This window comes from Molossus molossus, unplaced genomic scaffold, assembly GCF_014108415.1.
Source record: "Molossus molossus isolate mMolMol1 unplaced genomic scaffold, mMolMol1.p scaffold_m16_p_13, whole genome shotgun sequence".
Lineage (NCBI taxonomy): Eukaryota > Metazoa > Chordata > Mammalia > Chiroptera > Molossidae > Molossus > Molossus molossus.
In genome coordinates this window covers 27,574,915-27,600,669 of record NW_023425348.1, presented here as the reverse complement: position 1 = coordinate 27,600,669, position 25,755 = coordinate 27,574,915, and the positions used below count along the sequence as shown (strand labels likewise).

Here is a 25,755-nt window from a genome sequence, read left to right as displayed (position 1 = left end):
GACACTCAACCAGAGCCACACCAGCCGGGCCACATTAGTTATTTTAAAGCCCTTGTCTCCCACCTGCAGTGGTTTGATCTTTCATTAATGTGTTCCTATTGTTTTTGCTTCTGATTATCACTCTTCCTGCCTCTTTACATATCTACTATTATATGCTATATATTATGTGTTCTAGATAATATCGTCCACCCTTCTTTTGTTAGATGAGAGCCTAATTACTGTACTTCAACTTAATCAGAGATTGAGCTGGGTAGGGGTTGGATTGCATTGTAAATTTAATTAAGGCTCAGGCCACCTCTGCTTAGAGCCTTTGTGTTATTCCATGTGTCTCTTCTGAGGTTTTGGAGCCTGGCAGATCTGTCTCCTCAGCCCTAAAAATGGTAGGGAGCTCATTTCTTTCCTTTGGAGGATATGGGCTCCATGAAGCCTCAAATCTGACAAATATTTTCATGGAATACTTCCTGCTAAGCAGGACTTGGTCTTGTCAGCAGCGCTGGTGATCAGCAAGATCAGGTTCTTGCCTCTCAGAGGAAAGAATTCAACACGAGAGATGGAAAATTGCAGTAAGAGGCAGTTTTATTGAAAGTAAAAGTACATCTGAGGGACAGACAGGCAGCTCAAGTGAGGTCCCAGTGCCCTGAATGGGCCTAGTTCCTGGTTTTTTATTCTTGCCCCTCCCTTGTTCCGTCTTATTGTACCATTTGTCCCTTAGCTGATGGGCATTCTGGAATTTTGTCTGCAGGTGTTTTGCAACATTTGCCCTCTTGGTGCCGAGTCCTTTAGCCACATTCCTCCTTCTTGCTTTATCTAACTTTGCAAAGTTTTTAGCTCCCCTCCATTTATTCAAGCATGGTCTTTGTTCAGTTTGTCTTATCTCTGCCCTGCTCATATCTAACTGCCTACTCTAACATTCCCCCCATCAAGAGTTTGACACCCAATTTGTTGGGGGATTCTGGACGTAGACAATCATCTGGCTACTTCCTGCTGACAACTGGGCGAAGGTGGGGATTGGGTCTCATTCTCTTGCTATGTGTCAGGGCAAAGGGTAGTTTTCTCAGAGTCGTTGGCCAGCTCAATCAAGAGGTCGAGCTATTTCTGTGGTGGAAAGGAAGGGTTGAAAACCATAATGAACCATTATCTGGAGGTAGAATAGCTGTCATCTGGAAGAAACAAATTTCACAAGTAGGTTAAACAAACAGGGACCAAATAGTAGTATTCCTAATATGATGAGGAGATGGATTTTAAGGGGTCCGAGGAGAAACCATAATCACTTTTGTCAATTCTAAGCAAGTGAGGTTGCCATACTGGGCAAAAGTTGGGTTTCTTTTAGGTTCTTTAGCCAGGTCATGTGGTGGTTAAAATCTCTTGTATTCTTGTTTCTACTTTAGCGGAGTTATTGATGTAGGTGCAGCATGTAGTATTTTGAACAGTGCAGACTCCTCCTTTTGCAGCCGAAAGATAGTCCAGGGCAATACGACTGTCTAAGAGTGGATTGGTTAATACGTTGAGGGACTGTTGTGGTTCACGGAGAGCTCCCCTTGTTTCATTTGAGAGCTTTTCTAATTCAGCAGTGAGATTAGCAAGGATGAATTCATGTTCTATGTATCCTGCCCAAGGGACAAGGGAAGTCAAGTTCTTCCCTCCCCAAGTTAAGGTGTTGTTTAGGAGTCTTCTGTTATGCCAGGAAGGTGTTGTTGCATTGTAAATGGCCAGGCTAGGAGTTAGGTATCCTAAGGTGCACATCCCATAAATGAGATAGGGATTTAGGCATGAAGTGGCCATGTATCCAGTGGGGGTGGTGTGTACTGGACCAATGCCTGCTGTGCTATTCGTGGAATATGCACATATGTAAACCATTCCCTCAGGAGCACAGATTGTGTTGGAGGTGCTAGTTAAAACCATAGGAACAATGGTGTTACACGAGGAAATATTCGCAGGCCACCATGTGGAATAATACAAGGCTCTAAGTTTACATAGAGCAGTCTTAGTTTCATTGCAGACAGGAAACTCTTTTCCTGGACGAGCAGGCTTATGTTTAGATGTCGCGGTGTATAGGCAGGTAGATGGAGAGGTGGTTATGTTAATCAGAGTGAAAAGGGTAGCATATGTACTTGGTTTGGCAATATATGCTAGCTCTGAGCGCCAGGTCTCATTACCAAATTTGTTCTCTGGCTTAGCTAAATATTGTGTGGGGCCTATAGCTTGTGGGAACTTGTGACAGACCCAGCAATTAGTGACGTTCCCCGATGCTATAGCCTTAGTAATCTTAATAAGTGAGTTCTGGTCCCATGGTTGTGGTTCTGGTTTTAGAAGGCCTAGTCCTAAAGGGACTTGGGAAGCCAGGAATAGGACTAGAAGGAAATTATTCATTGTGTAAGCTGTAGAAAAGATCTAAGCAAGCCTCTAATGGAGTGCTGGGTGGTGCATAAGTAGGCGAGGAGAAGAGTTAAAGGACTACTGATCTAATAAAGAGTAATTCTGAGAAGGGTTTTCATGGGGAGGAGGGAGGAATTGTAAGACAGCAGAGGAGTCGAAGGCCAAACCAAAAAATATGAAATTTATAAATAACAAAAACTGAGAAATAAACTTATCTGGGTGTTGTCATTTTCTTGAGGAGACACCTAAGATCTTCTTTGGTTTGTAGTCCCATGTATTGCTCGATTCCTTAGGTTCAAGTGGGTTAGTAGAGTTGCAAAAAGGCTTTAGTCGTGTGTGATGATCCAACTCGAGATGCCAGTGGCCTTGACTGCTGTGGAAGCAGAGAACAGGACAGTAAAAGACCCTTTCCTTAAAGGTGTTAACTGGGATCCTGGAGTTCCTTCTTTCCAGGTTTTAATGTATACTTGTGATCCTGGTAGATATAAATATCAGGAGGTAGTCTGTCCGGCTCCTGGAGTTCTTCTATATCCAAAGACTTGTATTGCTCGTTGGAACTCAGCTAGAGAAGTGACATATGATAGGAGATCAGTAGATTCAGGGTCCATTATAAGATCAGAGTATAGAAACCGTTGCCCATATGATGATTCAAAGGGGCTTAATTGTAGTTGTGTTGTGGGGCAGCTCGAATTCAGAGGATGGCTATATGTAGTAGATCTAACCATTTAAGGGCAGTTTCTTAGCAAAGTTTGCCAAGGGTTTTCTTTCTTATTTGATTTGCCCTTTTGACCTTTCTGGAGGACTGTGGCCTCTAAGCAGAGTCAAGGTGCCATTTTATTCCCAGGCCTTTGCTAACTAATTGTGTGGCCTGAAAAGTAAACGCAGGTCCATTATCACTTTGTAGGGATTGAGGGATCCAAATCAAGGAATAATTTCTTTTAAGAGTATTTTTGCTACCTCCTGTGCTTTTTCAGTACTGGTGGGATAGGCCTCAATCTACCCAGTGAAAGAATCTAAGAAGACAAGTAGGTATTTATAGCCTTGACATAGTAGTTGAGTAAAATCTATTTGCCAATCTTCTCCTGGATAGGTGCCCCTTCTCTGTATAGGTTGGACTAGTGTAGGTGGAGATTAGATCCTTGGGGATTATTTTGGGCACCTAGTGCACAAGCCTGGCAGACCTGCCAAATTGTTTTAAGCCCTTACTTGTGAAAAGTTTTTTCTTTTTTTTTTTTTTTTTTTTTTTTTTTTAACCACACCCGAGGACATTTTTCCATTTTTTTGTACAGATAGAGTGGGAGGGAGAGAGAGAGAGAGGGAAACATCGATGTGAAGGGACACATCGAGTGGCTGCCACCCGCACGACCAACCAGGGCCGGGGACAAACTGCAACCGAGGTACATGCCCTTAGCGGGAACCGAACCCGGGTCTCTCCGGACCGCAGGCGGACGCTCTAACTGCTGAGCCAAACCGGCCAGGGCAAAAGTTTTTTCATAATAGGACCATATTATTTCTCTCTAGGGGACAAGAGTCATGGAGGGCTTTTATGATTTTCCACTGTGAAGCGGAGGGGACATGAAAGAGTCCTTCTGATTGGAACCATCCTGTTGGTCCCTTGATGTACCCGTGTTGGGTTATCCATTGTATTTATTTTTTAGTACATTTAGGTATTGCCAATTCTGTAGGTAATGATGGAATTAATGCTCCTAAGAATATATCCTTAGAGGTGGCGGCTGCTTTTGCAGCTCTATCAGGTTTTTCTTTTTTTTTTTTTCCTTTAGTTATTTCATCTTGACCTCTTTGGTGTCCCCTGCAGTGCATAACTGCTCTTTCAGTAAATGAACTGCCTGTAAAAGTCGCATGTATCTGAGTCTACAGAAGACTTCACTCTTATTTTATACTTAGATCTGGAATTTATTTTTATTTTGGTATGAAATAGGGGAGTGTAACTAGGTTATTTTGCATATACGTCAGATTGTTAGCCCTGCTCCTCCCTTCATCCATACCCCTTTCCATGTTATCCTGCAGTTTCTGCAAGTCAGAAAGTTGAGTCTATCCCCTCTCCAAACCCTTGACTTTTGAGTTCGGCTGTGGGACTTATGGATATTAGATATGTAATGCAGGCAAGGCTTACCTCTTGTACTACTGCCTACTGCCATTGCCATAAAAAGAATATTCCCTGACCAACCTGCTAGTACAAGAAGAATGAGAGACACATGGTCATCTGAATGACCTATAGGCCTGTAACTTGAAGTCAATCAGCCAGCTGAGCCCAATTTAGGTCATCTGCCCTCAAGTATGTAAAAAAGCCCATCTGAGATTGCAGATACCTCAGCCAAACTGCAGAAGTATGAGCACTTTATAAAGATGAAATGAGAAATATGTTTAAAACACCGAGCACAGTAACTGACACAACTAGGGCCCATGAAAAATATTAAATTTAAAATAAAGTATTAAAACTTTTTACAAATTTTGGCATAATAAGTAAGTACAGTGGCTCTTAAATATCATCATGCTTGCAAAAATAGGTGACTATGAAAAATTCACACACACCCCAACACACCCTGCTACATATATTCTGTTTCAGTAGAGACTGACACCAGGGCATCTTTATTTTCCTAAATACCTTTGGCAAGTAGTTTATCTTGGTCAGAACAAAACTTAGAAAAATTCAAAGATTGTACACATACTTTCTTAAATTAAGTAGAGTTTTGTAAGACAAATAATCTATCTTCCCTAGTGGAATTATTACTAATGAAATACTTTTTTGGGTACTCAGAGACTGAAGTTATACCACTGCCTCTTAATCTTATAAGTATTACTTATTCTCAGTTACTCAGGCATAAAATAAATATTTATTAAGTGCACATTACATGCCAGTGTCTATTATGCTTGCTGGAGATAGTCATGGAATTTACAACTAACGGGAAAGCAGAGAATAAATTAATTATGAAGTATAATTTTAATCAGTAATAAGCACAATTAATTGGTTTCCTCAAAGTACGCCTACTTTGTAACTCTTCAGACACGTTTCTACTCTAGGTGTAAACCCTCAAATCCTCAGTATGCCAGAGGTCTCGCACTAAGACGCAGAAACCCATTCATTTTTTCCCTACCTCTTTTCGGCCTCCTTCAGCTTTCCATCCTCCACGACCTTTAAACAAGTAATTAAAATGCAGACGAACACCAGAGATCACCCTCTCTGCACCCTTTGCACCGGGATTCTCAGCTCCCGCCGCGGTCCACGCCGGCAGCAGACATGTGTTTCTCCCGCCACTGCAAGCCAACTCACCGGAAGTTCTTGCCCGGAAGTTCTTAGCGCCCGCTCCTAGTCAATTTCGCTCTGGGAGCCTCCGAGCAGAGAGCGTCCTGCAGTGCATTCTGGGAAACTGGCTGTGCCCTCAGCTTTGTTTCCGGCCTAGGAGCTGCGCGGGGTTTCCCGAAGGCTCGCAGAGGCACCGCGGTTGCCAAGATCGCGGCTCCCCGCCGAGGCGCTTCTGCTTCCTCTCTCGGGTTTTGGCTCGTACCAGCGGGGTCCTGCTGCCGCTTGCCCACGCCGCCAGCATGTCTGGGGTCCGCGCTGTGCGGATCAGCATCGAGTCGGCCTGCGAAAAGCAGGTCCAAGAGGTGGGCCTGGATGGCACTGAGACGTACCTGCAGCCGCTGTCCATGTCCCAGAACCTGGCGCGCCTGGCACAGCGGATCGACTTCAGCCAGGGTTCGGGCTCCGAGGAGGAGGAGGCGGCGGGGGCCGAGGGCGACGCGCAGGACTGGGCGGGCGCCGGGACCAGCGCGGACCAGGACGACGAAGAAGGTGAGGCCGGTCCGGGGGTCCTGGGACCCGCCGGGAAATGTCACCCTGCCTTTTCTGTGCTAGGCGAGATGCTGTGTCTTTTTAAATAAAATAGCTGGACAATTTAGGGCACTGTTTGACTCAGTACTCCGTATCTTTCTGCAGGTTTCCTTGAGTGGGAGCGTTGGAGACACTGCTACTGGGGAAGTGTGTGTGTTTCTAAGAGAGCTTTTGTCTCGTGGCACTCTGGTTACCTGGCTTTCAGCTGTGTGAGCTTGAGCGAGTTACTTTGTTTCTCTGTGCAGTGTGAATGTTGACAATAACACCTAGTCAAAGAAGTCTGTATTGACTGGAGTTTGAGATAAGGTTTAAGAGGTAGGCGGCGTGGCCCTGGCCGGTTTGGCTCGGCCGTAAGAGCTTCTGTCCGCGGACCAATGAGTCGCGGGTTCGATTCCGGTCCTGGGTTGCGGTTCATCCCGGCCCCGGTTCGGGTCGTTAGGGAGGCAACCAGTCGATGTGGCTCTATCACATCGATATTTCTGTCTGTCTGTCTCTCTCTGTTTCCTCCTCCCTCCCTCCCACTCTATCTGATGATAAACAAACAAAAAAAGTATCCTTGGGTGAAGAATAGTATAAAAAAATAAAATAAAAAAAAAAAAAAGAGGCGGGCAGGGTGAGCTCTCCCTCCCAAGAGCTCACTGCAGCCTTTCCTCTCCCCACCCCTCTCCGCGTCCCCGCCCCCCACCCTGCACATTACCAAGCTCCAAGGGCCCTTCCTTTACCTCTATAACCCATTTCCTTAACTCATTTCTTCTATGTATTACTTCTTCTACCTCTGTGATTTCATAAATAAATGTCCCCCCTTATAGTTTGGGGGGGGGGGGTAGGCAGGGTCCAAATCTAGTAGGCCAGGTTAAGCATTTGGCTTTTATCAGGACAACTGAAAGCTTTTGAAGGATGTTAAGTAGGTGATTTTGTTTTACAAGATTACTTAGGATGCTATGTAAAAGGTCTGAGCCAGGGGGAGTTCACATCCACAACGCAAGGCCAACGTAGAGCAAAACGATTTTATTGCATGTGCCTGGGTACAGGCAGGTTGAGCCCCAAAAAGGAGTCAGCCTCAAACAACAGTTGGGGTGTAGGTTATATACTCTGCTTCTAGCTTCCAGCAGTTCCTGTTGACTTACTTTGCATGGCCCGTTGTCCACTTTGTAGTTGGACTGGTCTGGTATCTCCACCTGCATCTGCTGGGTGATTCATTGTCTTGCGGATAATCCGGATAATTGGATAATCTGTACTCAACAGAAGGCTGAGCAAAGGTCATGCAAGCATTGCATTTTTCACAGTTTCCACCTTTTGTAAGCGTTTGCTTTTACCCTTTAAAATGTTATTAACTCTTTCACTATGTCGTAAATGGAAAACAAACCTTAAGGAGGCAGGCTAGTTGGAGAATTGTAGAAAAAGTATGAATGGTTTTGGGGTTCTCATTGTTAAGGATAAAAAATATTAACAATGATTGATTTAGTTATAAGCAGGAGGCCCTGTGTAAATTGGCATTTTAGGATGGAATTTCAAGCCAGTGGTCTTAAGACGATTGTGGGTCCATTCGGTAATCAAAAGTATCACCTCATACCTCACACAAAAATTATTTCCACAGGGACTGAAATGTAAATGAAGAGAATAAAACAAAATATTGGAGGGAAGTTACAATCATAACTTTGAGAGTAGGAGAAACCTTCTTAAGCAAGATAGGAAATGCAAATTATAAAGGAAAAGACATATATTAGTTACATAAAATTTTAAAATAATGGAAAAAGAGGCCATAAACAAAATAAAAAGGTAAGTGAAAGATTGGGGAAAATATTTGCAACATATATGGCACATAAGTGATTGATATACCTCACAGAGTCCCTTCAACCTCCAAAGGAAAAAGCAACTCATTGGAAAAATAGGCCAATGATATATACAGTCGGCTTACAGGGGAAAGATTTCAGATCTCACTAGTAGGGAGAGGCAAACTAAAACATCATTAAGATACTATTTTCATGCATACGATTAGCAGAAATTTAAAAGATTATTAATATCCAGGGTTGGGAATGTGAATTGATAGTCTTTTTTGGAAGACACTTTGGCAGTTCAGTATGTGTTAGAATTTTTAAGTGTGCATCTCTTTTGACCTACTAATATTACAGCTAAAACAACCTACAGAAAACATTGTACATATACACAAATGTGTATTCAAGATGCTTACCAGTACTAGCACTGTGGGAACCAATCTACATGTCCAATAAATAGGAATGGTTAAACTTACTGTATAGCCATACTTCAGAATATCATGCTGTGTTAAAAGAATGAAGTAGATCTATATGTGCTGATATGGAAATGTCACTGAAACATTTTAAGTGGGGGGAAAGCAAGTAATAGAGATATTGGAGGATATGTTTGTAAATGCATATAGAAACCCATGTGGACAGGTATACCCCAACTGTTAGTAGTGATTACCTTTCAGGAAGGGAGAGAATTAGGGGTGGGGAATAAAGGAAAACATTAATTTTTTACACTGTCACTTTCTGTTGTTTGAACTGTGTACAGTAAACATGTATTCATGTTTTTTAATTTTAAAAATAACGTTATAAAGATGATTGGGAAGTTGGAAGATAGGTTAATAGTGTTTAATATCTGAATGCTACCATTATAGGTCATTTTTATTTTTGTGCTTTTCTGTATTTTGGAAATTCTCTATAATTACTTAAGTCACGTTTTAAAAGCTGGAAGTAAAAAAAGGTTATTAAAAAGGTCTGCATAAATTCAAAAAGATATTTGAATGCCTACCTATCATGTTGTAATGTTAGATTTAACCTATGGAAGTTAGGTATCATTTGTTTTGCCATTGTAGGAATGCTAACTTCAGTGTTAACAAAGATTCAAGAAAGGGTGGAGGGCACAGGATAAAAGAGGATATAATTTTGAAGTAAAAGTTACTGCTTTTTTTCTTTTAGTTCTTTAAACCTCTGAATGAGCTTTCTATCTTCTATTCATTGTAACTAATTTTCATGTATTTCTTTTTTTCTTTCTCTTTTCAGGGTTAGTAAAATTTCAACCTTCCCTTTGGCCTTGGGACTCAGTGAGGAACAATTTGAGAAGCGCCCTGACGGAGATGTGTGTTCTCTATGATGTTCTCAGTATTGTTAGGGATAAGAAATTTATGACTCTTGATCCCGTTTCTCAGGATGGACTTCCTCCAAAGCAGGTATTTGTGGGCTTTAGCTGAATAATGTAATTTAGGTGAATAAAGTAATGAAAACTTAATTTTGTTAAGTCCCAGGATCATTTTTTAGGCCGTGTGTCTACTGCTCTCTTTTCTTTTCATGCAAAATTAAGTCAAGATGAAGATTTAAAGATTAACTAGTTCAAAACAAAGGCATAAAACTGTATCTCTTATTTATTATTTTATTAATATAACTGTGACCCTCAGAAGAGTTGTCTCATTAATAACATAATACTTTAAAGTTTCCCAAATCTTACAAATTCTTATAGCCTGCTTCCTTGGTCTATAATATATTATACAAAAATGTGATGACAAAATGGCTTTGGTGTCAGATAGACCTGAGTTCAAATCCTGTCTCTGCCCTCACTAGCCCTGTGACCTTGAATAAGTTATTTTCTCAGTTTTTCCCTCTGATCCCTTCCCCTTCTTTTTATGGCCTGGTTAGAAAAATTAGAAAGGCCAGGTACATTTACTGCGATCTGATGAAGAGTTTATTCAAGTTTTGAACATTAGAAGATGAAAGGGAGGTGGCAGGAGGGTGAATTGGAAGATGAAGAGTTTGAAGTCAGGGAGACCAACTGAGAAGGTTTTTAAGGAAAACAAGCATCAGGACCATGACCAAGTTAGTGGCATGGAGAGGAAGTAATGGTTGTAAGAACCCATTTGTAAATAAAACTAACTGAATATAATCATTTACATGGTAATAGTTTCAAAACCTAGAAACATTACTCTGGAAGAAGAGATCATGAAATCTGCTTCATTCATCCTACAGAGAGAAAACTAAGGCCCAGAGAGATCAGTGATGTGTTCAGGTTGCAGTAAAGCCAGTGGTTAGAGAGCCAAGCCAAGCCCCCCAGCATCCACTGCCTTTTCCACCTCTGTGCTTCTCTCAGAAATAAGTCTGAAAAATTTCTTGAGCTCTTCAAGAACTTAGAATTAGGTTCCTTGATATGATCAAAAGATTATTGTGACAGCCCTGGCTGGTTTGGCTCAGCGGTTAGAGCGTCGACCCGCAGACCAAAGAGTTCTTGGTTTGGTTCCCGCTAAAGGCACATACCTTGGTTACAGTTTGTCCCTGACCCGGGTTGGAGTTGTGTGGGTGGCAGCCACTCAGTGTGTCTCTCTCGCATTGATGTTTCTCTCTCTCTCTCTTCCTCCTGCTCTCCTTCTCATGCTATCTGAAGATAAATGCAAAAAAAAAAAATGTCTTTGGGTGAGGAATAAAAAAAAAGATTATTGTGACATTGTTATGAAACTTTATGATTTTGATTCTTACATAGCCAGAAAATGCTCTGTTTGGAAGTATGTCTGGTTAATGCGATACACAAATTGGTGTTGACTATGGATATTTATGTATGTATTTACAACACATAAATTTTAATTTCTCGTCAGTTTCCAAAAGCAGCATTCAGTGAAGTTCATTTACTATTAACGCTGCCTGGTTTCATTGTTAATTTGAAAGGCATTTAGGTAGTTTGCTGTAATACAAGATAGTTTTACAGCTGTACTCGGTGGAGTCATTAGTTTATTCATTAAATCAAATATAATGAGCCAGGCATTTTTCGAGGGTCTATGGATATAGTGGTTTCTGCCACCATACAGGTTACATTCATGTAGAGATTATAGACTTTAATCAGAAGTTTAATGAGTACCACGAAAGGGTATGCACGTGAGTGGGGGGTGTCAGTTCATGGAGAGGAATGGCAGTCCACAGGAGGGGAGGGGCCTAACCGGGGCTGGGCAGAGTGGATGCAGTGGTCACTTGTGATTGGTAGCGCACTGTGTTGTTTTTGGTCTTTACTTGAGTTGTCCAATGAAAGAGGTAAAGTTTATTATTATTTTTTTAATGTTATTATGTGTACTTTCCCCCTCTACGTTAATTTTGAAATCTTCTGGAGTAGATATGTTGTTATTGGAAAAATATATAATTTTTAAATTATTTAAAAATAATATAGAACTACACTTTTGGATTGTTTTTGATAGAATCCTCAGACGTTGCAGTTGATATCTAAAAAGAAGTCACTTGCTGGAGCGGCACAAATCCTTTTGAAGGGGGCGGAAAGATTGACTAAATCAGTCACTGAAAATCAGGAAAATAAGCTGCAAAGAGACTTCAACTCTGAGCTTTTGCGATTAAGGCAACACTGGAAACTTAGAAAAGTTGGAGATAAAATTCTTGGAGATCTCAGCTATAGAAGTGCAGGTATGGATTATTGTTAAAAACTGTGCTTTTAAACTATAGTTTATTTCAAAAAATTATATAGAGTTTATGGTAACATCATGTATTCTTCTTTAATATATTGTCTCTCAGTTACATGTTACATGTTGAAGTTTTAATTTCTGTACACATAAGCCTGAAGAAGCTAAAATTACTCTTATAGCCTTATATAAATACTTTAGATTCATTTTGAAAACCTTTGGATACATTTAACAGAAAGTTCAAAGATAGGGTTTATGTGCTAGCACACCTGAACCATAATTAACATTTTTGTCAGAAGGGAGGTAGGAAATTTGGCATAAAAAGAAAAAAGAAACACGTCTACTGTTCCTTATTCTTTTTTTCTCCCTTTAGTCTACTAAGCTGTTTTCACATTGTGGGTGAAGAGAGGACGGTGAAAACACCTTGCCTACCTTTTTCCCATTCAACCAACGCTGCGGGGAATATACTTTGTTGGAATATACCAAAGTTTGATGATCTTGAATTCACATCTTTTGGTGTACGTCCTTTGTTGAGCTATAAAAGCAGGTTTCTCGAGGTATTTATGGTAGTGTCTTTAGGCTGCTGAAGTGTGTGTGCAGAGGAACTACACAGTAAAAGTTTATAAGATTCACAGCTCAGTGGGGTAAAGGCCAAGGGATAAAGCAAGGAGCCCTGGCTGTGACTGTTGAGATAATAACAGGAGACCAGTATTTTAAAAGGATTCATTTGCCAGAGCAAGCCATTGTTATTCTACAATTAAAGGAAGGTAGTTTGAGGTAGTTAAGTCATATATTAGAAGACTTGTGTGCCTCTGGGTTGTGTGAATTGGGAAATTTTAAATTCTGAAGGCATAATTCGATTACAAAGATGAATTCAAGATGACAAAGACATTTTTACATATATTAGGTGGTCTGTAGAAGTGCACTTTCCGGCTCTGGACATTATAAATTCTTTCCAACAATAATTTGCAAGTTCTTTACCTTATTTCTCTCTAGGGGACAGTCACCCATGATTAGAAAAAAGATTTGATTACATTTGTTTCTAATTACAATCTAATAGATCATCTTCCCTTGTTATAAAACAGCAGTACTTTTAACCACCCACTCCTCATATGATTCAGCAGCCAACACTACTTAGCGAAACTTTTGCACTGAACAAAAAGACATCACATAAAAATCCAGGAACTGATTGAAAAAAGGGTGGTGTGTGCACTACCCTTTGTCTTTCTCTTGCTGGATTAAGAACATTTCAATTGCAACCTTAATATAGAGGCTAATCTCCAAGATTGAAATCTGAGGAAGTGTTTTCTAGAAGTACATTTATTTTATTGAAACTCCATTGGAATAAAACAATTTATATAGCTCATGGAGTTGATGTTATAATGATAACATTAGACTAAGGAGTATTACTTTTTTTAAGGTAAATAAAACTTTTATCTGCTTCCTTTCTTCCTTTTGCTCACTATCCCTTCCCCTTTCTCCCTAAAACACATGTTTTGGTGGGAACTTAATTTATGATCCAATGATGTGGATGTAAAATATCATATACTTAATGTATGTTAAATGTGTTAATGGCTTTTTATTTTTCTGTGTTTGCTACCAGGGTCTCTCTTTCCCCATCATGGTACATTTGAAGTGATAAAGAATACAGACATTGATCTGGATAAGAAGATACCTGAAGATTACTGCCCTCTTGATGTTCAGATTCCTAGTGATTTAGAGGGATCTGCATACATTAAGGTATTTGTCAGAGTATTTTTCAAGTAATTTCTTATTAAGAGTCCAGAAGCTGATTTGCTAACATTTGTGTGTGTGTTTTTATTGTCACATAGGTTTCCATTCAAAAGCAGGCTCCAGACATAGGTGATCTTGGCACAGTAAACCTCTTCAGACGACCTCTGCCCAAATCTAAACCAGGTATAGTTATGTTATGGATATGTTCTATCCTCTGACTTTTAGTCTTAACTGAGCTTACACATACAAATAAACTCAAGATAAACATAGATAGGAAAAATAGGAATTTTGGAGTAAGAATAATGAGAAATGTACTATCGACAATTTGTTAATTAACCATTAGTAAATAGCTGTGCAATCTTTTTTTTAAAATATTTTTTCTTTATTATTTTAGAGAGAGAGGAAGGGAGAGGGAGAAAGAGATAGAAACATCGATGAGAGGGAACATCGATTGGCTGCCTCCTGCATGCCCCCCAAAGAGGATCTGGCCCACAACCTGGGCATGTGCCCTGACCGGGAATCGAACTGGCAACCTCTTGGTGCATGGGTCGACACTCAACCACTGAGCCACACAGGCCAAGCATGTGCAATCTTTTTTAAAGATTGACCTTGTTTACCAGTTTTCTTTGTGTAAAATAAGTAATTTTTATATTTTGGAAAGGACATGCTGTAATATAATGTTTTCTGTTGCATGTATTCAGATTGCTAGTTAATGCAGAATATACTTAGATAACTTATATATATATATATGTCTTATGTCTTTCAGGTTCCCCACACTGGCAGACAAAATTAGAAGCAGCACAAAACGTGCTCTTGTGTAAAGAAATTTTTGCACAACTCTCTCGAGAAGCTGTTCAAATTAAATCACAGATCCCTCACATTGTGGTGAAAAACCAGATTATCTCTCAGCCCTTTCCAAGTATGAGCAGTCAACCCTTTTGAGATTTATAAATAGGACTTTGTGGTTTGGGGAACAGGCCAGAGTGGGTGGCTATTTGGACGTGTCGAAGGTTCAGTAAGAGCCAAGAGGCAGTGTGCTGTCCACAAGCCCGCTGGGGAAGCAGGGGCCACTGCACTCTAGCTCTGTCCTACACAGGGGAACTCCAGGTTTTGAACAGTACGTGTCAAAGTTTGCGCTAGCAAAGCCATTATTCAACAACAGCTGTTTTAAGGTGTAGATGCTAACGTCGTTTGTGGAAGATTTTTAAGGGAACCTGCCTTACTATCTGAATGAGATGTCAATTAGAAAATGCTTAATTTATTAAGTACCCATACTATTTCTAAATTTGTGGAAATTCAGTTTTAATTTTATCTTTTAAAAGCAGTTAGACTTCCCCCGGAGATCAATGTGTAGTTAGCTGTGCACTTGTTGTTTACTTAAGTTTGGAGGAGTATCTTCTTAGATCTTGTCAAGGGAATAGGTTTTAGGAATGAAAATTTTCAGCCTGGTTCTTATGGGAGCAGGGGAGAGTATCGCTCTCCTAGTTAGTAAGACCAGATACCTACCAACTCTGTGCTTTTTTTTTGGTACGTGCCCCTAGCAGGAACCAAACCCAGGACTCTCTGGTCCACAGGCTGAGGCTCCAACCACAGAGCCAAACCAGCCAGGGTTGTGCTATTTTTTAAAAGGTTTATTTACTTTAAAGGAAAGAAGAAACAAATTGATTAATATATAACTTCTGTTCACCTGTCTTTAGCCACAGCTCAAGGTCAACAGAATTTGAATTGTTAAAATACCTGGTGGGCCCTGGCTGGTTTGGCTCAGCGGTTAGAGCCTCAGCCCGCAGACCGGAGAGTCCCGGGTTCAGTTCCCGCTAAGGGCACGTACCTCGGTTGCAGTTTGTCCCTGCGCCGGTTGGGGTTGTGTGGGTGGCAACCACTCGATGTGTCTCTTTCACATCGATGTTTTTCTCTCTCTCTTCCTCTCTCTCTCCCTCCCACTCTATCTTAAGATACATGCAAAAGTGTCCTCGGGTGAGGATTAAAAAAAAAAAAAAATACCTGGTAGTTTATTGCATTCATGAATAGTTATTTTGGTGTAAAAATGTTAATCATGAAGCCTACTGCTCAAGTTTAGAATGTGTCTTCTATGAATTAACTGATTATACTTTATAAAGACAGGTTATGCCTTTCATATTTTGGGTTATTTATATCTGTTCAACTTCTTTTTATAAATAGGCTTACAGTTGTCTATTTCTTTGTGCCATTCCTCAAATGATAAGAAATCCCAAAAATCTGCTACTGAGAAGCAAAGCCCGGAAGACCACCTTTATGTCCTAGAGCATAATTTGCATCTACTGATTAGAGAGGTAATGAAATGAATGTATTTTGTAGCACTGTGGTAAGCATGTTTAGGGCAGTGACTGCAGAAGCTCCCCTCTGCCGAGTGCTCGTTATTCATGGAACAGTGACATTCCCTGTCTGCGATGAGATGGATTTTTGCTGTATGCTCAGGGAACACACAGATTAGCAGAATACAATCTCTGTGCCCTAGCTTAGCTTCTAGAAAGATACCACAAGTTTTATAGAGAGGTATCAGAAACACATGTGAGAGGTTGAGGAGGGAAGAGTGATTCTGATTCTGATAGGGAAAGTGTCTAGCCAGAGCCTGTGAACAGGATAGTCCTGTTATCTTGGGACATATTCTACTTACAGGTCATTTAGAACTGATTTTCCAAAGTGCTGGTTCACAGTTTAGGCTAATTTCAAAAGAACCCCTGAGAAAATTTTAGTAGAAGTATAAATTCCAGCCTTTCTGCCTCATCCCCAAACCTGGTTCAGTTGTTTGTGATGGTACAAGAATCGGTCTTCTTTCCAAGGTCCGTGAGGTCCTGTAGGCAGCCAGGTTTGGAAACCTCCAATCTACGGTGTAGTGGACTAACTACTGCTGATTGCATGTGTTCTGTCCTGAGACTCAATGAAGAATATTTGGTTTGGTACTTTAAATTTTCTAAAATAAAAACGACAGCTTGAGAGGGTCCCTTCTCTTTACAGACTCGCGTTATGCACAGCCTAGGTGCTAACATTTATCTCTGCACCAAGGCTGCCTTTTCATGTGGTTCGGATGCGTTGCTTTCAGGTTTCCAAAATGTGAGCTGTTCTTTGACTGAGCATCGTGTAGTATTTAATGTGTGGGTATTGGTCGTTTATAACAACTGTCCTTGTTACAGTTCCACAAACAGACCTTGAGTTCCATCATGATGCCTCATCCAGCAAGTGCACCTTTTGGCCACAAGAGAATGAGACTTTCAGGTCCCCAAGCTTTTGATAAAAATGAAATTAATTCATTACAGTCCAGTGAAGGGCTTCTGGAAAAAATCATTAAACAAGCAAAGCATATTTTTCTGAGGAGTAGGTAAGGATGAGCAAAGTTACTGCTTCGTTGTGTGTGTTTCTGGGGAACTGCAGCCTTTTTATCCTTTATGGGTTACCTGATGTGTGCTGTTTGGGGCCTGCTTTAACCTTTTTTTCCAGGGAGAGGAAGGTGGCCGCAGTGGAACAGTTTAGGATCATAAAAGGTCCTGTCAGGTTTGGGTCATAAATGGCCCATGTAAGTAATATATTATTTCTAACATGGCGTTAAAATATTGAAAGATGACTGACTAGGAGTGTGCTTTCGAACACCGTACTTTCATCTTTAAATCTTTTTGTGAAACTTGCTATATTTTTGGTTGTCGCACATTTTAGGACTGTGGTAAGCACTTTTCCATATGTTGATTTGATTTAATCCTTGTTCTCTGAGGTAGATAGAGTTAATCCATTTTTACTGATGAGACAGTTGAGGCTTAGATAAATGATACAACTTGCTCAAGGCTTCATAGCTAAAAGGTACAAAGTCAGGATTTATGTCTAGGTCTGGGTAACTCCAAAGCTTATTTTCTTTCTTCCATACAAACAAACTTGGCATGATTAGACCTAAATATATTTCTTTCAGATGCTAAAGGATGCTCTTCTATTTTGTTATTGGTACTTACAAGAGGTCAATTTTACTTCATTCATAATTGCCTTGATAATATTCAGAATTTTGGGTGTGGACCCACTCTTGTTCTTTGGATATTTTATTATTTTTGATTATCAGTTTTTTTTTCTGTTAATACAGTCCTGGTTTTATTAGCATGTTAGCTTGTAGTTATATGGTAGGTTATTGTTACTTTTCCTTTGTACATTTTAATTATAAAAGCTATTAATTTGATTATATTGTTAATCTTACAAATTTCTGATTGACCATAAAGTTAAATGTTCCTTGAAGTAAATAAATGGCATGGAAATAGCTATATTAGAACCATTATATGTTTCAGAGTAGTAGTTATAGTCTTGGAAGCAGCAAAGCTTTAAAAATGTTCCCCTTTCCCATGGATACATTGGAAGAAGTAATCTTCCAGTGTATCAACCACATGTGTGTAATACCACATACAGCAAGACCTATTAGCATGGTCATATATTTTGATGTACAAGGTGGGGTAAAAGTAGGTTCACAGTTGTTTGTATGAAAAAGAATTTAATAATTAATAATAATATAAGAATAAACTCCGTTTCATGTACTCACAACTGTAAACCTACATTTGCTCCACCCTATAAATGCACAGGGCTTGTGTATCTTTTTGTTTGTTTGTTTTAAACAAATCATCTGGGATCATAAAATTTTATACCCTGCCTTCAAAGACATTTTAATATAGCCTATCGTGTGAATGTTTCATGATTTCTTTTAGCATTTCTCAGTTGCTGGATATTACTCATTTTCAGTTTGTTATGTATAACACTGAGACAAACACTCTCACTTAGACAGTTACCTGCTGTAGGAATATTTGAAACACTGATGAGGAAACAAATTGCAGAAAAGGACGAGAAGGCTACGGATGCAGTGAGAGAAACGGTCCCAGAGCAGAAGCAGTAAAAGAGCAAACCCCAAGCCTGTTTAGTAAAAGCCCCTTGTCCTCAGGGGTTGTTCTCATTTCCTCTCGGCTTCCCCTTCTCTTTGCATCAAGTGCTCTAGAATCGGGTCATTAGAAACTGAGGCCCTCCAGGAGTTTGGTTCACTTACGTGGTTTATGCTCTGGTTCTAGGTAGTGGCGGTTGATGAGTGTGTATAAGATATAAAGGGAAGATTAGTGGCTCTGGAATTCAACTCCAGGATTTGTAGCCTGGCTCACAGCTCTAACCACGCATGGGCAAATCACTTAACATTGCTACACTGCCTTTTCTCTTCTAGACAATGGAGCTAATAATAGTACCTACTTCACAGAGTTGTTGGTAAGATTGAGTTATATAATTCATGAAAGCACTATAATATTTGGTACATAATTAGCACTTGATGAATCTTTGTTCTCATTCATTTGTATTATACCTTTCCTGGAGTATAAGGTTTTAATTGTGCACAATGTCTTTCTAGCTTCTCCTGAAAATAATTATAATTTCATTACAGTGTGGGTGTGTCTTACCAGGGATCAGGTATTGATATTTATGAATGATGATATTCTTTTAGGAACAGAGGTTCATACCCAGAAGTAGCCGCCTCGTTGTGTTCTGATAAGACTTCCTGGGTGGGAGAAAACAAATGGAGTTAAAGGGAATGAGCCTGTGGGCAGCGTGTGTGGTGACGTGCGTGCGGCCGAGAACCGCTGTGGGCGGGAGAAGGAGGGCTGCACGGCGGGAGAAGGAGGGCCGCACGGCGGCCGACCCTGCTGTAACTAACGGCTGTGCTTTTCTAATGGTGGTATTTTAAAATGTCGTCATCTGGGTTTTAGATCTCCATAAAATTGATAAGTGGTTTATAATCTTACTATTTTATATGGTGGCTTTAACAAAATTGTCACTTCTTTTCTTTAAAAGAACTGCTGCAACCATTGACAGCTTAGCAAGTCGCATTGAGGACCCTCAGATACAGGCTCACTGGTCAAATATCAATGATGTTTATGAATCTAGTGTGAAAGTGTTAATCACGTCACAAGGTTATGAACAAATATGCAAGTAAGTGTCAAAAATAAGCTATTCATTTAATATGGTAAATTGTTTCTTATGTATTGATGTTTGCTGGGTGATTATTAAAGATTTTCAGTTTTATTTGCTAGGATGGCATAACATTCCAGTAAATTATATCAACCATAGAGTATTTGTAAGAGTGAGAGGTAAGAATGTCTAAAACAGTCTCTATTAGGTAAATGTCACATAGTTGGGCTGTGGTAAAAAATGAACCTCAGCATTGAGCAGAAAATTGCCACATTAGACCTAATTGGCCATAGTGGTTTGTCCAGTGAGCACAAGCACACTTTAAAACAATCACCCCCCTCAGAAGTAGGGGAGTATAATATATTTAGAATGCTATTTTTAAAATATGTTTTCTTATTGATTTTAGAGAGAGAGAGAGGCAGGGAGAGGGGAAGAGAGAGAGAAACATCGATGTGAGAAACATCAGTTGGTTCCCTCCTATATGCTCCCTACTGGGGATCGAGCCCACAACCCAGGCTTGTATCCTGGCCTGGCCAGGAATCGAACCGATGAACTCTCGGTGCATGGGGCGATGCTCAGTCAGCTGAGCCACACTGGCCAGGTGCTTCATTCTTTTTTACAGCTTTCTTGTGTTCCATTCTGTGTACTGAGACTTTTAATCAGCTTTCAATTGATGAACATTTTAGTTGGGTGCCAGCAAAATATTTTGTAATTGTATAATATATCTGTAGGATAAAGTCCTACAAATGTAATTGCTGGGCCAAAAGAATTTTATATTTATATAAAGAATTTTTTATTTATAATAATATAAATATAAAATTTATATTAATGTTACCAAATTGCTTTTCAAAATGGTTGCCACGAGCATGCTTCTACCAACAGTGATAAGAATTCCTCTTCTCCCACACCTTTGTTTTTTTTTAAAGGAATTTAAAACTTTGGTTACATTTATAAGTCTTTTAAGCCTTCTGAATTTAGTGTTTTTCTTGGAAAGAAATGTGGTAAGTTTTAAATAATAAAAACTACAGTTTTATGTAGACGATTGGCAAAATGTTTTATTCTTAAATATTTAAATTAAATATAGTCGGAAAATGGGTACTATCAAATGTGGAAATATATAGTGCTACTCTTTGTACATTTGTTCATCTATATTATTTGACTTGAGGAATTTGGGGTTTCTTGTATATATCATATGCTAAAAACATATATTGGCTTGGTAAAGTACCATGATCTGCATGTTATTCGTTGGCTATTTTATGAGTTTCTTTCTAAGCCAAGTTAATAGTGTCCATAAACGGACTTGTTACTGATTATTTCAGAAGAGGGTGAAGAGTTAACAAAACCTTTTCCGTTTCTGTGTGAGAATTTGACCTTTGGTCAATTCTGTAGCTCTGGTCCCCTGGTAACCTGAAAAGGAACGATGCCGTCTGTGCACTAGGCAACCCTGCTTATGGCAAAAACGATTTCCATCTAATAAAATGGACCTGGACTGGGAGGAATTATAAATACCTGACGGGAATGCCTTTGGATTTCCGTGGATGGGGTGACTTCTGAAACTGGGCAGTGTCTCTTGTGAGGACCCTGGAAACCATGCCTGTGGCATTGTCACAAGAGTGTGGCCCCTGTTGGGTGTGAGGTTTCTGAGTCGGCAGATGCTCCGCATGCCCTGTGGATCTCGTCGCATTCGGCAAGGGTGCTGCCGCTGTGCTGAAGCAGCCTGTCCTGCTGCAAGGACTGCACAGAAGAGGGGCAGCTGCTGCCGCCCCGCTGGCAAGCCTGCTTCCTCTCCTGTGTCCTTCCGGTGGCCTGGCGCTCGGTGTGGCCTGTGGTGTGACTGCTGGTCTAGTTGAACCTAAGAAAACCCCCACCCCATGGGTGCTGGTGTAGGTTATCAAAAAGCGATTTCTTTTTCTTTGCCATTAAATGTTTAATGTGCGTGGCCCTTAGAAGGTAATTGGGGACATTTTGATTTTTCGTATATGTGTCTGAAGGTCCATTCAGCTGCAGTTGAACATCGGAGTGGAGCAGCTCCGCGTGGTGCACCGAGATGGGAGGGTGATCACGCTGTCTCATCAGGAGCAGGAGCTGCAGGACTTCCTCCTGTCTCAGGTGAGAGCTGCACACTGCAAGGCTTGAGCCCCTCCTCTCGGAGCCATTCAGAGAGCACAGTGGGTAGGAAGTAAGGTACAGGAAGGTATAAAAAGAAAACTATGTTTTTCTGCCATCCTATTTCTAGTGCATATTTTACAATCTATGTAGTTGAAAGTACTGATAAATTCCTCGATTTGCTTCTACTTAGTTTATGTTTAAGATAAAGGATCAGCTTTATCAGACTTATTTCTCACGTTTGATAAGGTTACAACCGCTACAGGACCACATGATACCGGACAAGTGTTAACCCAAGAAACCCAGAGAAAGCGAGATGGAAAGCACTATAGTGACCATTAGCCATAATATTAAGTGGAATATTTTGATTGTAAGCCGTATGAAAGTTCTCCACATTAAGGGGCAGTGTGGAAAGTGCTAGATTCTAATCGCAGCTCTGCCACAGTTTGCTCTGTGACATGACAAATTTCTGGACTTTTAACGATTGTAAAGTAACAGCAGTATTTTTCTTAACCTTCCTGGAGTTGTGATGATCCAGTGAAATACTGACTTACGGGAGAAAGGGTAGTTTTTGAGATGCAAATGTAAGAGATTATGTTTCCACACAAAATTCCAAAAAATTCTGACTCTCCATCCTTGAAGCAGTATGTGGCTCTGCCTTGCTTCTTTGGTGCCAAGTAAACGGAATGCATTTGTGACGTCTGGCAGCCCTTGGGTGATGACATCTAAAATGGCTTTGGCCAACTTGAGCACACACAGATGTATTGCAAGGGCCTGGGGAGATCCCAGAGTCAATGGGAAGTCTAGCGAAAACAGCTTGCAAATGGATAGGGATCAAAGGAAGCTAGATGGTGAGACCCACAGCCAGGGTATTGCCACTGTTGCCATCCGGCTAACAGGAAACATGTGACACTCAGGAGGGTCTGTTTACTAAGGATCTGTGTACTAAAGTGGGGCTGTAGGAGAGCCACCAGGGAAAGTGGTAGCCTGCTGCTTAATAATCATGTAAGCAGACCAGCGGGGCCACAGGGATAGAGGAGGGACAGGTAATAGGAGCCCTGAAGCGGGACAGTCATATAGAACAGAGCACCTTGAGAAGACCAGCAGCCTTTTTCCCTGGATACTTCAGTCCTAGACAACCTCACAGGGAAGGTACCAGGCGATAAATAGCCTGACTGCACTCTCCTCCTTGCCTTTCTGCCAGCTCTCATTACCTGGGTGGCTCCCATTATCAGCCCAACCTGAAACCAGAGAACATAGGAAGCTGTTAGTGTAGCCATGCAGGTCAGGCTGCCAGGGCAGGGTGGGGGTGGACTTGAAGGGTGAATGGAGGGTATTCAGCATGCCCTGCCACTTGGGATGTTGCCCTACACTTAGTGATCCAGGTGAGAGTCTCCAGTTGGTCATGTGCCTCTACTCAAGCTGCCAGTAGACAGGGAAAGCGAGTCCCAGGCTTTTTAACTTCTGCAGTGGAAGGTGGGGTCCTGCTCCCACCCTCAGTGGTCACACAGAGGAGGATTCCTCATACATGAGATAGGGTTTGTGTGCTAGACAGTGACCCCCCCAACAGAAAAGTTTATGATCGTAACGTCAGGTCACTACAAAGTAAATGTCTGTGCCAGTTGTCACTCAAATTTCCTTTCTTATTCACAGATGTCACAGCATCAGGTGCATGCAGTCCAGCAGCTCGCCAAGGTCATGGGCTGGCAGGTGCTGAGCTTCAGTAATCACGTGGGACTTGGGCCCATAGAGAGCATTGGCAACGCCTCCGCTATAACAGTGGCCTCCCCGAGTGGGGACTATGCTATTTCAGGTACTTGGTATTTCAGGTTCTTTGAATGAGAAGAGACCTTTGGCAGTTTGGGTTTAAATCAGCTTTAATAGGTACATGTACTAAGAGTAATTTATCTCTGCAGTGAGTGAGTTCAGGTAGTAGTTATGCTGAACATTTATCTGGTCATCGCTATTATTCAGAGCAAAGATGATGACTTCCCTTTCTAGTAGTTATAGTCTGCTTGCAGCACGTTTTCCTAGGAGAGCATCTGAGGACTGCCGTCAACCTTGTTACTCCTGCAGTTCGGAACCTTTAATGGATTAAGAGCTTTTTAAAAATGTACTGCTGCGGATTTGGGAAGAATGATATCTGACACTAAAGATGGTAAAGGGATGGATAAGAGGAAGAGAGGTTTTATTAAGCACCTACTATGAATCAGGCACTTTAATAGACACTTACACATATTATCTAGTTGAAAATTATATTTGGAGAGCTTATGGTTTTAAAGAGATCTTTTCTAATGCCTGCTCTAAATATTTGAAAGAGTGAGTAGACATTTTCTTCCACAGGATCATAGCTTGTGTATCTGCAAGCTTGGTGGTACTAGATCTTTATTATAAAGAATTTCCAAGTACACTAGTCTTCTTCAATTAGTAATAGTTAAAGCATAAGTAAAACATGAAATTCTTAATTCAGAGTATCTGTCTTCATCTCTCCCTGTCCTGATTCTGAACATTCGAGTTTCATTATATATTAGGTGCACATTAACCAACTCATTGAGTGATTGGATTATTGTATAAAGTTTTAGAGGAAATCAATTGACAATTATGTGAAAATATAGAGGACATTTGACTTTCCTAAGCCAAAATTCATCTTGCCGCATTTTCATAGTACAAATAGTAATTTATGAGTATTTACACCGGCCTGCTTTATATAAATTAGTAAATTCTTTTTTAGCATATTGCAACTGAAAAGCACTTTTAAACAGAACTTTCCAGTTGATAGCAGACAAGGGTTTTGTAGTCGTGGTAGAATGAGGAGTGCGACCCACCCTTGCTGTTTCTATTTGGAAAAAGTGCACTGATATCTTGGTTGTGCTCCACAGTGCGCAACGGCCCCGAAAGTGGCAGCAAGATCATGGTTCAGTTTCCACGTAACCAGTGCAAAGACCTTCCGAAAAGCGATGTTTTACAGGACAGCAAATGGAATCATCTTCGTGGACCATTCAAAGAAGTTCAGTGGAATAAAATGGAAGGTCGAAACTTTGTCTATAAAATGGAGCTGCTTATGTCTGCACTTAGCCCTAGCCAACTATGATTTTCTTCCAGAAGTTTCCAGACTTTTTTCCAGGGAAGTTTCTAGAAACTTTGACTTGAGGTGTTTGCAGACCAAATACAAGCAAAAGGAAGAAATCTTCCAAAGGAGTATTGTTTTAAAAAACATGTTAATTGGCAAATAGTTACCTGGCATTCTGGAACCTTCACTTTGTAAGTGACAAGCGCCCTGCAGAAATTCATGTGCAGCTGATTATAGGGTGTACAGTGTGGGGAAATGGAAACAGACCTTTCTGTGCAGCCAACTTGAAATGTTACTAACTTATGGGTTTAAATTTGCTTTTTAAAATATTCCTTTGATGTTGACATCAAATAAAACATATGGTTAGAAATTTCAGATGCTTAACTCTTTTTTTTTATCCTCACCCGAGGACATTTTTCCACTTTTTGTTCAGATAGAGTGGGAGGGAGAGAGAGGAACAGAGGGAGAGAGAAAAACATCGATGTGAAGGGACACATCGAGTGGCTGCCACCCACACGACCAACCAGGGCCGGGGACAAACTGCAACCGAGGTATGTGCCCTTAGCGGGAACTGAACCCGGGTCTCTCCGGACCGCAGGCCCATGCTCCAACCGCTGAACCAAACCAGCTCCGGCGATACTTAACTCTTTAACAGCCTAAATGAATTGTGTTTTTAATCGACTTGTCTCAGTCTACAACTATTGAAAGATTGCTTAAGAATATATAAACACTCATATGACCTCGCTTTCATACAGTAATTCACTAGACAGACCCTTTCCCTGAAACGTGACAAAGTACATGCCAATTAGAGGAGCCTCTCCCTCCCCTGCCAAAGCTACTCACCGTGCTCTGGTCTCCTGAAGCACCTTTCTCCAGTGGCCTGATGCCTGCGTTCAGATAGAGTGGGAGGGAGAGAGAGGTGCTTGGAGAACTTTCTCAGCACCAGCTGAAGAAGGTAGATTGTATCTATGGGGCCTCCTCGGATCCCTTTTGGGAGTGTCCTCCCGTTTGGCCACCTCCACTCCCTGTGACAGGGCACACTCCTGCCTCACCCTGCCCAGGACTCCCTGCCTGCACCCGCTGGCCCTGGGTTCCTGTTTCAGTTAAAGCCTTGTCCCCCTTATGCTATCAGCTCTCTACTTTTTAAAAGGAAAATACTAATGGATTAATGGATTACATTTTGCAAACACCATGTTTGCATTCTTGGAAATAGTGCCCCAAACCTAAAATGCCTGAGAAACTTCCCTTAAGAGATTTATGAGT

General features: G+C 40.9%; 2 protein-coding genes across 2 annotated transcripts; one reads left to right on the top strand and one right to left on the bottom strand.

Moving 5' to 3' along the window:
• Positions 1-575: 575 nt before the first annotated feature.
• LOC118628140 (syncytin-1-like) lies at positions 576-5,653 on the bottom strand. Its single transcript, XM_036258902.1, has 2 exons — positions 5,493-5,653; positions 576-2,749 (listed from the first exon to the last, which is right to left on the bottom strand). Exon 2 carries the CDS (start codon positions 2,368-2,370, stop codon positions 1,345-1,347), a length of 1,026 nt encoding a protein of 341 aa, XP_036114795.1. The 5' UTR covers positions 2,371-2,749; positions 5,493-5,653; the 3' UTR covers positions 576-1,344.
• Positions 5,654-5,735: 82 nt separating this feature from the next.
• Positions 5,736-24,867, top strand: MED17 (mediator complex subunit 17). The gene is made up of 12 exons (XM_036259276.1): positions 5,736-6,190; positions 9,253-9,419; positions 11,421-11,640; positions 13,240-13,376; positions 13,469-13,553; positions 14,137-14,289; positions 15,549-15,679; positions 16,541-16,725; positions 19,200-19,337; positions 21,308-21,425; positions 23,076-23,235; positions 24,302-24,867. The coding sequence occupies exons 1-12, from the start codon at positions 5,941-5,943 to the stop codon at positions 24,511-24,513; spliced, it is 1,956 nt and encodes a 651-aa protein (XP_036115169.1). The 5' UTR covers positions 5,736-5,940; the 3' UTR covers positions 24,514-24,867.
• The last annotated feature ends 888 nt before the right edge of the window (positions 24,868-25,755 follow it).

Coding starts and splice junctions, on each gene's coding strand:
- LOC118628140 (XM_036258902.1), bottom strand. CDS start 2,370: ATGAATAATTTCCTTCTAGTCCTATTCCTGGCTTCCCAAGTCCCTTTA.
- MED17 (XM_036259276.1), top strand. CDS start 5,941: ATGTCTGGGGTCCGCGCTGTGCGGATCAGCATCGAGTCGGCCTGCGAA. Junction 13,377..13,468: donor AGGGATCTGCATACATTAAG/GTATTTGTCAGA, acceptor ATTGTCACATAG/GTTTCCATTCAAAAGCAGGC. Junction 21,426..23,075: donor AGGACTTCCTCCTGTCTCAG/GTGAGAGCTGCA, acceptor TCTTATTCACAG/ATGTCACAGCATCAGGTGCA.